Genomic DNA, 13,972 nt, shown 5'->3' on the forward strand with positions numbered 1-13,972 from the left:
ATATTTGAAACCCTAAGCTATTGAATGAGGAGCGTAATCTATTCTTCATATCAACTTCCCTGTGTAGATTCTTGGTCCTTCACAAAGGATGTGAAGATCAGCAGCATTAAAGGAAAGCTAGGAATGTACAGAGAGAAAGAGCCTTCTTTGAATTCTCAACAAAACGTTGAAAGAAGAACTAAAAATTGGAACCAATATAAATCTGAAACATTTAACAGATTCACTGTAGAAAATTATCATGGTTTTCCGATTCGTCATTTGTTTCTGGCCTAAACTGCATATTTATTTATTTATTTATTTATTTTTATTTTTATTGATTGATTTTGTCCAATACACAATGACGGTTTTAGTGGGTATACACATAGTAAAATACATAATGAAGGTTATAGAGGATATACTCATAGTAAAATATATCTAAGAAAGAATAGAAGAGAAGTTATAGGAATAGAACATATCAATGAAAGAATAGAAGAAGAGATATAGGAATAGAAGAAAGGTATAGGAGATATAGGAGAGCAATAGGACAGGGGACGGAAGGCACTCTAGTGCACTTGTACTCGCCCCTTACTGACCTCTTAGGAATCTGGATAGGTCAACCGTAGATAATCTAAGGGTAAAGTTTTGGGGGTTTGGGGATGACATTATGGAGTCCGGTAATGAGTTCCACGCTTTGACAACTCAGTTACTGAAGTCATATTTTTTATAGTCAAGTTTGGAGCAGTTAATATTAAGTTTAAATCTGTTGTGTGCTCTTGTGTTGTTGTAGTTATAGAAAACCAAATGTCAGAGTAATAAATATAGGGGGGGAAATCAAAGTAGCAGGAGCAACAAGATGCATGATCCAAGGCTCTGTGCCAGGAAGAGAAGGAAAGGGAAAATTATGGAGGATTCCTCACCACGTGTGGCACCAAATGAAGCCATCAATCTTCCCCTTAACCCTACCTTCTTCCTACCCTGTTACTGCTGGTCCTCGTTCTTGGCTGAAGACCAGAGGCTGAATGGGCCAAACTGGGATGGCATAGAAGAGAAAGGGGATTGTTCCGGAGTTGAGAGCCAGCTGAGACTTGTATTTTCACTCTGCCAACCATTGCAGACCACTGGTCAAAGATTTGGGGTAGAGGGGGAGAGTGAATCTAAGACCATTCTCTGCAGCAGCGAGGAACATGACCAGGACAAGAGATTGTTCATTATCATAAAATGTTGGAAGTACCGAGGTGCTTCCACAATATCCATTTTAACCAGTGTCATCACTGTTGCCCGCAAGATGCCCAGTTGGGAATTCCTTTCATACCCCCTAAATGAGCACACTAAAGTGGTAACTATTTATCTATTCATGTTTGTACGCTTTCAAATTGGTACATTGGGAGACGCTTGAGCAAATGACAGGAGCTCACCAAGTTCTATTTGAATCTCAAATCCATATACAGTAGTCTCTTTATATTGCAGTCCAATCCAATCCAATCCGGTTCAAAATACACTGTTCAAAAAAATAAAGGGAACACTTAAAATGACACACTATAACTCCAGGTAAATCAAACTTCTGTGAAATCAAACTGTCCACTTAGGAAGCAATACTGATTGACAATCAATTTCACATGCTGTTGTGCACATTCAACTTTGTACAGAACAAAGTATTCAATGAGAATATTTCATTCATTCAGATCTAGGATGTGTTATTTGAGTGTCCCCTTTATTTTTTTGGGTAGTATATATCATCAAACACAATAACAAGTTACATAATGTTATTATATCAGATTCTTAGGTATTCCCTACTTTGCGCCTACCGTTCCTGTCCTAATGTCTTTTTTATCTTTTCTATCTCTACTTTATACTTATATTATGTTAAACATACTATAATACAATACTGTATTTGTATGACAAATAAAATAAATAAATCAAGCTCAATCTCAGCTGCTAATATAAACATGCATCCATAGTTTATTATATTTCTTTTAACCAGCAGGTGGCGATGTCAGTTCCCAATACATTGTGCCCTCGATTTTCGCCGATTCGAACTTCGCGAATAGCCTATACCACGGTTTTTCAAAAAATATTAATTAAAAAATACTTTGCGGTTTTTTTCCTATACCACGGTTTTTCCCACCCAATGACATCATATGTCATCGCCAAACTAATAATTTTTGCAAATAAATTTTAAAAAAAATGATTATTGTTAATAAATAATTATGTTTATAAATATCAGGATCACTAAGTGTCTTATTCAATGTTGAGTACCAGTAATAATGATGAGTAAATGGTTGTTAAGGGAATGGGAAATGGTAATTTAGGGGTTTAAAGTGTGAAGGGAAGGCTTGTGATACTATCCATAGCCAAAAATGGCATATTTACTTCCGCATCTCTATTTTGCGGAAATTCGACTTTCGCTGGTGGTCTCGGAACGCATCCCCGCGGAAATCGAGGGAACACTGTATCACAAATCGGTTTTTTTCTTGAACTAATATTTCTCCTCAAAGTTGGGCTTTTAGTAGAGTTCCTTTAATTCTCTCTATAGTCTTTTCCCCTTGCTAGATAGGCGCTGTCTCCATTTTGAAACTCTTTTGTTCCCTTTTAAGTTTTTAATTTTCTTCTTTTAAGCATTACACCAGCCAAACACTCACCAGCTTTGGTACTTCTCCACCTCTCTCCAGCACGTACACTTAGATCCCAGGCAACCCAAGATTTCTTCAATCAACCAGTTCATTTGTGGCACAGCTAATGATGACATTTAAATCGTCTTCCTCACTTGCTTGCTGAGGGGCTGGGGCTGGCTCCCTGGGGGAGTTGCAACCCCCCAAGTCCGCCAACAGGTTCATCTCTTTTCCCCTGCCCCTCCAGGGCAGTTCGGACTTGGAATCAATTTGAAGCCCTCTGGTAAGGTGGGGCAGAGCCGATAGTAGCATAAAAGTCAATGAGCAGACAGCTGGAATTGGAGGCCTAGTTAGGGCTTTGAACTTGGTATTCCAATAGATAAGGAGTCCAGAAGACAACAATAAATTGATGGAGTTCTCATACTCTGAAAACATTGGCGGGCCCCAGGGGAAGAGCCTTCTCTGTAGTGGCCCCGGCCCTCTGGAATCAACTTCCCCCGGAGATTATAACGGCCCCCACCCTCCTTGTCTTTTGCAAGTTACTTAAGACCCACCTATATCGCCAGGCATGGGGGAACTGAGACATCTCCCCCAGGCTTATTATATTTCATGTTTGATGTGTATGTGCTGTGTGGTTTTTAATTGTTGAGGTTTTTATATATTTTATTATTAGATTTGTTCCATTGTTATACTGTTTTTATTACTGTTGTGAGCCGCCCCGAGTCTTCGGAGAGGGGCGGCATACAAATCTAATGAATTGAATTGAAATTGAATTGAATTGGTGGCAATAGGACTCTAAGGATTAAAATTTGGAAACAAATTTTAATTTGTTTGGAAACGAAGCTTCCATTTCTATCTTTTTTTCTTTTCTAGAGAAAGTCCAGAAGGAGATTAAAGATGTGTTTGATATCTCACAGTCAATTTTCTATCAGGATCGGAAGAAGCTGCCCTACACCAACGCTGTGATTCATGAAATGCAACGTTTAAAATATGTCTTGTTAGCTGGGCTTCCCAGACAATCTACAAAAGATGTGAAGGTGAAGGATTACCACATTCCAAAGGTGAGAAATGCTAACAGCAGCCTAGATGCTATTGGAAACCTGACACAGCCACTACTCCCAGAAATTGTTTTGGAAATGAAAAAATGTGGGTCCATAAATCAAGCTAAAACCAAATGTTTCATCAATATTGTTTGAACTTTGCTGCTTGTTACCCTTATGAAACTGCTCTGTTTAATCATCTCTTTGTTTGCAGGGGACCATTATTTTTCCAGATTTGCGTTCTGTTCTCCTTGATCCTGAACAATGGGAGACACCCGAAGAATTCAACCCAAATCACTTTTTAGATAAAGATGGGAAGTTCATTGAACGAGAAGAGTTTCTGCCCTTTGGAATAGGTACATCTTTGAACCCAAAGCAGTTTATCACATATAAATTTCCACCGCCCCCGTAATTGAGTTGTTCTGAAGTCATCAATGATTGAATAGATAATCAAGGGATCTAAATTCCTTCTACTTTGAAAACAACAAGGGTCTGAAATTCCTCTTAGGCTAACAAGTTTAAACTACAAAGAAATAATTATATTTAGATTGTAATCACTAGAGCTTTGTAAGATATCTACAAGTTTGCACAATAATTTCTGGTATTTGAACAATTATTAGTCAAATCTGCTTTATTGGCAATGTTGTTACAATGGCTCTGGGACTTAGGTAATTAGAACAGAATAGAACAGAATAGAATTTTATTGGCCAGGTGTGATTGGAGACACAAGGAATTTGTCTTGTGCTCTATGTTCTCAGCGTACATAAAAGAAAAAGATACATTTGTCAAGAATCATATGGTACAACACTTAACAATTGTCATAGGGGTCAAATAAGCAATGAAGAAACCATCAATATTAATAAAAATCTTAGGATACAAGCAACTTGTACTTGCAAAGGAAGGTTTATTCTGATTAGAACCCACCCCTGCTGATGGGGTATGGTCCGATGCCATGTAGGGCATTGGAATAAACCTTCCTTTGCAAGAATCACCTTATGGTCATGGATTCTGGAGCAGGAAATAGATGGTCTGCTTCAATTGGCATTCTCCCCGTTTAGGAATAAAAAGCACTTATTTTATTTTTTGGCATTTTATTTGCGCATGTGCATGCAAAGTGCATAGGTGGCCACAAGGTGCGGCCATGTGATACAGAAGTAAGTGAACCAGCAGCGAGGTAAATTAGAACCTGTTGTTCATACTCCTGGACAGTTGGAGGTTGATGAAGACCTTGAGGACTCTGATACAGATAGTGTTTATGAATTAGTGGTAGGCCCTGGGTTACATGTATTAAAACAGGTGGGAGACCAGCCACAGGATGTTGCTATGAGTCCAGAATCTAGTGAGGAAGAGACAGACATTTGCTGGGTTAATCCTCAATTCAAAAGGGTCCAAAAACGCAAGGAACAGATGTTAGGAAAAAGATATTAAGGGGAGGAATGGGTTAAATACTGGAGTGATGTATTCAGTATATCAGGGGGCCAGTGGGGAAGATGGGTGGAGTTTCAATGTTGTAGTTCTAAAATGAAACGTGTTTCAGTTTGGCTCCGGAGTGAGTAAGTTTATTCTGTGTTATATTGCAGTCATTCCTGCTGTTTTTTAATCATGCTGTAAATACATAAATCAGAGGAGACGGGAGGAGGCATGAATGAATGCATGTGGAATGTAATTAAGAGAGATAACGGGAGAAAGGAATGTGCCCGTCTGTACTGCATTTTTGAATACGGAAGTGAAGAGAATAAAAATGGAGTTTCTTTGTTTATGAAATACTGCATTCAGTAAGCGTTATTTTAAATAACTAAAGTTCTACCAGAAACCAGAACAGAACCCACCCCTGCTGAAGAGGTATATTCTGGATAAATGAATATTATTTCCTTCATACTTTCTGTCATCTACAGGTCAGCGTGTATGTGTAGGAGAGCAACTGGCAAGAATTGAGATCTTCACCTTTCTGACCAACCTGTTGAAGGCCTTCAGCTTTCAGTTGCCTCAAGGAGTGAAAGAACTCAATGAAACACCTATTATAAAGGTGACAGCACATCCACAGCCTTATAAACTATGTGCCATTCCCACAAACTCTTAAACCTTAACGCTACAGAAAGCATAAACCTAAATACAGACTATTCAATATGATAAACGTTTCCTGTTGTTCTGCCGAGCTCTCGGCACGAGCCCGTTATTAAATGTAAAGGTAGAAAAATCAGACACACACATGTGAAAAGTCAAGAATAATGTCTTTATCCAAAGAAAAAATAGAAGCAAAACACCCTTTTTGTAGTCAAAGGCTCACCTTCAAAGCAAACAGACTTGAATGCAGTGAAAAAACAAACAAAACAAACTCAAAGCAATTAACAAGTAGCTGTGAAGTCATCACAGATACTCTCCTTCAAACGTTTCCCAACTCACACGTTTGATTATGGTTTCAGTTCAGAGTCCTGATATCAAAGCACAGAGTCCTTGGAGAATCCGGAGATTAAAGCCACATCCACTATCACGAACAGATAATCTTCCACACTGAGAGGCTGGCACGCTGCCCATTTAACAGCAGCCCTAATTAGTTGAACCACACCCAACCACAGGTGAAATCTCTTATCTCTTGTAATACCTACGTAGCTGCTCTTTCCTATTCATGGCCCTTCGCCTACATACGTCAGAGTCCAGCGAAGATAAGGAGGAGGATGAATTGCTTCCTCATCAGAGTCCAGCGAAGATAAGGAGGAGGATGAATTGCTTCCTAATGGGCTGCCTGCCATGACCCCCTCTGAGGGTCCCATTTCACCGTCACTCCCTGCTTCCGATGATGCTTCACTGTCCGAAGCAGCCGGCAGTAAAACAGGCCTCTGACACTGGGAGGATTCACCCCCCCACCCCCACAGTCCTTGGGGCAGGAGCTGGCCCAGAGCCAACCACAACACCTATATTCATCAATTCATTTTTAAAATAATATTAGAACTTTTAGCTTTTTAAATTATATTAAATTGGCTCTAGATGTATTGTAATGTTTTCTTTGATACGTTGTGAGCCGCCCTGAGTCCTCGGAGAGGTGCGGCATTCAAATCCAATAAATAAATAAATAGTTAAAATATAATATTGTGTTTTGCTTCTATTTACTCAATACTGAAACTTCTTCAACCTATTGCTGGGTTCATACAACATACCTAACAAGGTCAACAAAGACTAAAAGGATACGTGTGGAAAAAGAAGAAGAAAATGATCATGTTTTATCTTTGTTCCTTTTGGGTGGTGATAAAACATATTACCCTAATGGTAGTCCCTTTGTTTTCCTTGTATTCTGGAAACAAAGTATTTTATTTATTTTTATTTATTTATTTAGTCCAATACACAATGAGGGTTTTAGTGGGTATATATCTATATACACATAGTAAAATACATGATGAAGGTTATAGAGGAGATACTCAAAGTAAAATATATCTAAGAAATAATAGAAAAGAAGGTATAGTAATAGAACATATCAATGAAAGAATAGAACAAGAGATATAGGAGTAGAAGAAAAGTATAGGAGATATAGGAGAGCAATAGGACAGGGGACGGAAGGCACTCTAGTGCTCTTGTACTCGCCCCTTACTGACCTCTTAGGAATCTGGAGAGGTCAACCATGGATAATCTAAGGGTAAAGTGTTGGGGGTTTGGGGATGACACTATGGAGTCCGGTAATGAATTCCACGCTTTGACAACTCGGTTACTGAAGTCATATTTTTTACAGTCAAGTTTGGAGCGGTTAATATTAAGTTTAAATCTGTTGTGTGCTCTTGTGTTGTGGTGTTTGAAACTGAAGTAGTCGCCGACAAGCAGGATGTTGCAGCATATGATCTTGTGGGCAATACTTAGATCTTGTTTAAGGCGTCTTAGTTCTAAACTTTCTAGGCCCAGGATTGAAAGTCTAGTCTCGTAGGGTATTCTATTTCGAGTGGAGGAGTGAAGGGCTCTTCTGGTGAAGTATCTTTGGACATTTTCAAGGGTATTAATGTCTGAGATGCGATATGGGTTCCAAACAGATGAGCTGTATTCGAGTCTGGCAAAAGTTTTGTAAGCTCTGGTAAGCAGTGTGAGATTGCCAGAGCAGAAGCTACGTAGGATTAGGTTTACAACTCTTGAAGCCTTCTTGGCTATGTTGTTGCAGTGGGCTTTGGCACTTAAATCTTTTGTTATTAGTATACCAAGGTCTTTAACCGAGTGGGGATTATCTGTGATAATTTGATTATTCTGTTTGTATTTGGAGTTCAGATTCTTCTTCCCAATGTGTAGGACAGAGCATTTGCTAGTTGAGATTTGGAGTTGCCATGTGTTAGACCACTCAGAAACAGCGTCAAGGTCTTTTTGTTCGTTGCCAGAGTGCCCGGCTGCGAGCCAACCATAACAGATGAGCTGGGTCTAGACATTTCAGGGAAAGAATTCAGGGAGTCATTGCTCACGGTCACTCATGCCCTCATCACCTCGAGGTTCGATTACTGCAACGCTTCTACATGGGGCTACCCTTGAAAAGTGTTCGGAAACTTCAGATCATGCAGAATGTGGCCGCGAGAGCCATCGTGGGGCTCCCTAGATTCGCCCATGTTTCTGCAACACTCCGTGGCCTGCACTGGCTGCCGATCGGTTTCCGGTCACAATTCAAAGTGTTTGTCATGACCTTTAAAGCCCTACATGGCATTGGGCCAGAATACGAATCCCAGCGGCCGATAAGGTCCCACAGAGTTGGCCTTCTCCGGGTCCCGTCGACTAACAATGTCGTTTGGCGGGCCCCAGGGGAAGAGCCTTCTCTGTGGCGGCCCCAGCCATCTGGAATCAACTCCTCCCAGAGATTAGAACGGCCCCCATCCTCCTTGTCTTTTGCAAATTACTCAAGACCCACCTTTATCGCCAGGCATGGGGGAACTGAGACATCCTCCCCCAGGCTTTTATATCTTACGTTTGGTATGTATGTGTTGTATGGTTTTAAATTGTTGGGGGTTTAGATATGTTTTATTTTAATATTAGATTTGTTTCACTGTTATATTGTTCCTATTACTGTTGTGAGCCGCCCTGAGTCTTCGGAGAGGGGCAGCATACAAATCTAATAAATAATAATAATAATAATAATAATAATAATAATAATAATAATAATAGAATAGAATATATTTTTTATTGGCCAAGTGTGATTGGACACACAAGGAATTTGTCTTGGTGCATATGCTCTCAGCGTACATAAAATAAAATATACATTTGTCAAGAATCATGTGGTACGACACTTAATGATTGTCATAGGGGTCAAATAAGCAATGAAGAAGCAATATTAATAAAAATCTTAGGATATAAGCAACAAGTTACAGTCATACAGTCAACATGGGAGGAAATGGGTGATAGGAATGATGAGAAAAACTAGTAGAATAGAAGTGCAGATTTAGTAGAAAGTCTGACAGTGTTGAGGGAATTATTTGTTTAGTAGAGTGATGGCGTTCGGAAAAAAACTGTTCTTGTGTCTAGTTGTCTTGGTGTGCAGTGCTCTGTAGCGACGTTTTGAGGGTAGCAGTTGAAACAATTTGTGTCCAGGATGTGAGGGGTCAGTAAATATTTTCCCCGCCCTCTTTTTGACTCGTGCAGTATACACGTCCTCAATGGAAGGCAGGTTGGCAGCAATTGTTTTTTCTGCAGTTCTGATTATCCTCTGATGTAATAATAATAATAATAATAATAATAAAAGACAGCATGGAGGCAACAGAGAGAGATGGATCAGGGAGCAGAGGGTTAATGGGGCAGCCACAGCCAGGACTATTGGATGGGTGGCAGGCCAAGATAGAGCCCAGGGGGACACAGCTGTGACAGATAAGCCTGGATGATCCAGGCAGGAAGAACAAGCATCTGACTACAGTCAAGTGAGGATAAGGAAGTGGAATCCACACCTTCTCTGGATCCAAGGATATGCATGGAGACAGGTAGAATGCTGGTTGGCCTGGTTATTCACTATGATGCAATCTCACCCATTTTTAGAGACTGTATTGGCCTTGCCTATTTTAATTGTGCCCAAAGTAATAGGTGTTGCTGGAACAATGTGTCCAGTTTCTTACCTCCTGTTCTTGTGACTTGATCTGGGTATGGATTTAGAACTGGTTTGGGGCTTTCTTTGGTGTTTCTTTGACTGAATCTTTTGAGATTTTGTCTCATGCTTAGCAGTTTTTTTCCGAATGCCATCACTCTGCTAAACAAATAATTCCCTCAACACTGTCAAACTATTCATTAAGCCTGCACTACTATTAATCTTCTCATCATTCCTATCACCCATCTCCTCCCACTTGTGACTGTAACTTTGTTGCTTGTATCCTTACAATTTATATTGACTGGTTCCTAGTATGATTGGATTGCTTATTAATACCCGGACTATCATTAAGTGTTGTACCTTATCATTTTTGGTGAACTTATCTTTTCCTTTATGTACACAGAGAGCATATGCACTAAGGCAAATTGCTTGAGTGTCCAATCATACTTGGCCAATAAAAATTCTATTCTATTCTATTCCATTCCATTCCATTCCATTCCATGTGTTCGGAAACTTCAGATAGTGCAGAATGCAGCTGCGAGAGCAATCATGGGCTTCTCTAAGTATGCCCATGTTACTCCAATACTCCGCAGTCTGCACTGGTTGCCGATCAGTTTCCGGTCACAATTCAAAGTGTTGGTTATGACCTATAAAGCCCTACATGGCATCAGACCAGAATATCTCCGGGACCGCCTTCTGCCGCACGAATCCCAGCAACCGGTTAGGTCCCAGAGTGGGCCTTCTCCGGGTCCCGTCGACTAAACAATGTCGTCTGGCGGGACCCAGAGGAAGAGCCTTCTCTGTGGTGGCTCTGACCCTCTGGAACCATCTCCCCCCCCCCTGAGATTAGGATTGCTCCCACCCTCCCTGCCTTTCGGAAACTCCTTAAAACCCACCTTTGCCGTCAGGCATGGGGGAATTGAAACATCTCCCCCTTGCCCATGTAGTCTCTGTGTATGATTCGACTGTGTGCTTGTTTTTTATATATTGGGGTTTCTTTTGGATTTTTTAACTTATAACTGTAATTGAGATTGCTAAATATTAGATTTGTTACTATGTATTGTTTACCATTGTTGTGAGCCGCCCCGAATCTACGGAGAGGGGCGGCATATAAATCCAATAAATCTAATCTAATCTAATCTCAAACGGTTCTTGGATGTTCTGTTTTTATTATATTGATGGTCTTTGACTGTAATAAAAGTTTTACAAAGTCAAAACAAACATGGTCTGAAGAAAGTCATCTCCTGTTATTACAGATTTCCACATCTATCCATAGCAATAAGAGTTATGCAAAGCTGGTTAATCTTCAGAGAGAAACAAAACATCAAAGCCCAATAGTAGTGGGAACAGATCCATGGCAGTTGCAAAACAAAGCCAGCATCGCGAGCCATTCTTGAACTGACAATCTGAGCATGAATATTGAAATCGAGTGGAGGGCTTTTCTGGTAAAGTATCTCTGGACGTTTTCTAAAGTGTTTATATATGAAATGCGGTGTGGGTTCCAGACAAATGAGCTGTATTCAAGGATTGGTCTGGTGAAAGTTTTATATGCACTGGTTAGAAACATAGAAACATAGAAGACTGACGGCAGAAAAAGACCCCATGGTCCATCTAGTCTGCCCTTATACTATTTCCTGTATTTTATCTTACAATGGATATATGTTTATCCCAAGAATATTGAAATCCCCGAAGAAAAGGTATGAAAGGTAGTCCAATGCCCCATTAGCAGTTACTGTTCTGTGGCCAGGTATAAAGGTGTCCCACCTGAAGAACATGAATGGAAGTAAAAGAGAGAGAAAAACTCTAGAAACTGAATCTAAAGGTTACCAAGATTCAACATGGAAATCTAGAAACATAGAAACATAGAAGTCTGACGGCAGAAAAAGACCTCATGGTCCATCTAGTCTGCCCTTATACTATTTTCTGTATTTTATCTTAGGATGGATATATGTTTATCCCAGGCATGTTTAAATTCAGTTACTGTGGATTTATCTACCATGTCTGCTGGAAGTTTGTTCCAAGGATCCACTACTCTTTCAGTAAAATAATATTTTCTCATGTTGCTTTTGATCTTACCCCCAACTAACTTCAGATTGTGTCCCCTATCAGGTGGTCTGGTGCAAGTAACAGCATAAGGCAATTGGCATTGTAAATCCAGTTGGATCTCCAACTGGACTGGGATTGCAAATTTGAAATTCCAATTTTCTCTAATTGTGTCGGAAAATAAATAACTTTTCCTTTTTAATCATAGAAACATAGAAACATAGAAGTCTTTTGATCTTACCCCCAACTAACTTCAGATTGTGTCCCCTATCAGGTGGTCTGGTGCAAGTAACAGCATAAGGCAATTGGCATTGTAAATCCAGTTGGATCTCCAACTGGACTGGGATTGCAAATTTGAAATTCCAATTTTCTCTAATTGTGTCGGAAAATAAATAACTTTTCCTTTTTAATCATAGAAACATAGAAACATAGAAGTCTGACGGCAGAAAAAGACCTCATGGTCCAACTAGTCTGCCCTTATACTATTTTATCTTAGGATGGATATATGTTTATCCCAGGCATGTTTAAATTCAGTTACTGTGGATTTATCTACCACGTCTGCTGGAAGTTTGTTCCAAGGATCTACTACTCTTTCAGTAAAACAATATTTTCTCATGTTGCTTTTGATCTTTCCCCCAACTAACTTCAGATTGTGCCCCCTTGTTCTTGTGTTCACTTTCCTATTAAAAACACTTCCCTCCTGAACCTTATTTAACCCTTTAACATATTTAAATGTTTCGATCATGTTCCCCCTTTTCCTTCTTTCCCCAGACTCTACAGATTGAGTTCATTAAGTCTTTCCTGATACGTTTTATGCTTAAGACCTTCCACCATTCTTGTAGCCCGTCTTTGGACCCGTTCAATTTTGTCAATATCTTTTTGTAGGTGAGGTCTCCAGAACTGAACACAGTATTCCAAATGTGGTCTCACCAGCGCTCTATATAAGGGGATCACAATCTCCCTCTTCCTGCTTGTTATACCTCTAGCTATGCAGCCAAGCATCCTACTTGCTTTTCCTACCGCCCGACCACACTGCTCACCCATTTTGAGACTGTCAGAAATCACTACCCCTAAATCCTTCTAGTAGTGTGAGATTACAGGAGGAGAAGCTACGCAGGATTAGGGTAACAACTCTTGAAGCCTTTTTGGCGATGTTATTGCCTGTACTCTGAAGAATCGATTATTATTTCCTTTGTGCATGCTTTGTCTTATCTACAGGTCAGTGTACATGTGTGGGAGACCAGATACCTGAAGGAGTGAAAGAATTCAATGATGTTCCGGTTGTAAAAATGCCGATGCATCCACACCCTTATAAACTGCGTGCTATTCCCACACAGGCTTAAATTTAAATAACCAGAAAAGCATACAACTAAATACAAAATACCAGTGGTCAAAGTTGTGAAAACCTTTTTGGGGAAAGTGTATTTTTGATGGCTAATAACACCATTTTTTAAAATGTCATGCCATAAAATTATATAGCAATGGAAAGATAATTTAAAGGAATATAGTGCAACAAAGTTTGTTGAGTTATCTGTATTCTATGAAAAGTTATAGTCGAAGAACCAGAAAAAGAAAGCACAACTTGTTTAGCTGGATATCAGGTAGCTTTCCTTCATCTGATTGTAGCCAGTGGACATGAGTGTTTAGACCAGTGTTTCCCAACCTTGGCAACTTGAAGATATCTGGACTTCAACTCCCAGAATTCCCCAGCCAGCATTCCCTGGCTGGGGATTTCTGGAAGTTGAAGTCCAAATATATTCAAGTTGCCAAGGTTGGGAAACACTGGTTTAGACAGTCAATCAGGTATCATCTTGTCTTGGCAATGAGCCAATCAGATCACAGTAGGATTCAGTTGCTGTTAATAATAATAATAATAATAATAATAATAATAATAATAATAATAATTAGATTTAAGTGGGCCTTCTCCGGGTCCCATCAACTAAACAATGTCATTTGGTGGGCCCCAGGGGAAGAGCCTTCTCTGTGACGGTCCTGGCCCTCTGGAACCAACTCCCCCCGGAGATTAGAATTGCCCCCACCCTCCTTGCCTTTCGTAAGCTCCTTAAAACCCACCTCTGCCATCAGGCATGGGGGAACTGAGATATTCTTTCCCCCTAGGCCTTTACAATTTATGCATGGTATGTTTGTTTGTTTGTATGTATGGTTTTACAAATAAGGGTTTTTTTAACTGTTTCAGTATTGGATTTACATGCTGTTTTGTACTACTGTTGTTAGCCGCCCCGAGTCTACGGAGAGGGGCGGCATACAAATCC

At 39.9% G+C, this 13,972-nt stretch overlaps 1 protein-coding gene across 1 annotated transcript in view; it reads left to right on the forward strand.

The window, feature by feature from the left end:
* Window positions 1-5,708, forward strand: part of LOC139168241 (cytochrome P450 2J5-like) — a 96,779-nt gene extending 91,071 nt beyond the window's left edge. Inside the window, exons 10-12 of the mRNA XM_070753760.1 lie at window positions 3,462-3,649; window positions 3,843-3,984; window positions 5,524-5,708. Of these exons, the coding sequence (XP_070609861.1) occupies window positions 3,462-3,649; window positions 3,843-3,984; window positions 5,524-5,708 (515 nt within the window). The remainder of the gene's footprint in view (window positions 1-3,461; window positions 3,650-3,842; window positions 3,985-5,523) is intronic.
* Window positions 5,709-13,972: the final 8,264 nt, after the last annotated feature.

Source organism: Erythrolamprus reginae, chromosome 5 (genome assembly GCF_031021105.1).
Source record: "Erythrolamprus reginae isolate rEryReg1 chromosome 5, rEryReg1.hap1, whole genome shotgun sequence".
Classification (NCBI taxonomy): Eukaryota; Metazoa; Chordata; class Lepidosauria; order Squamata; family Dipsadidae; genus Erythrolamprus; species Erythrolamprus reginae.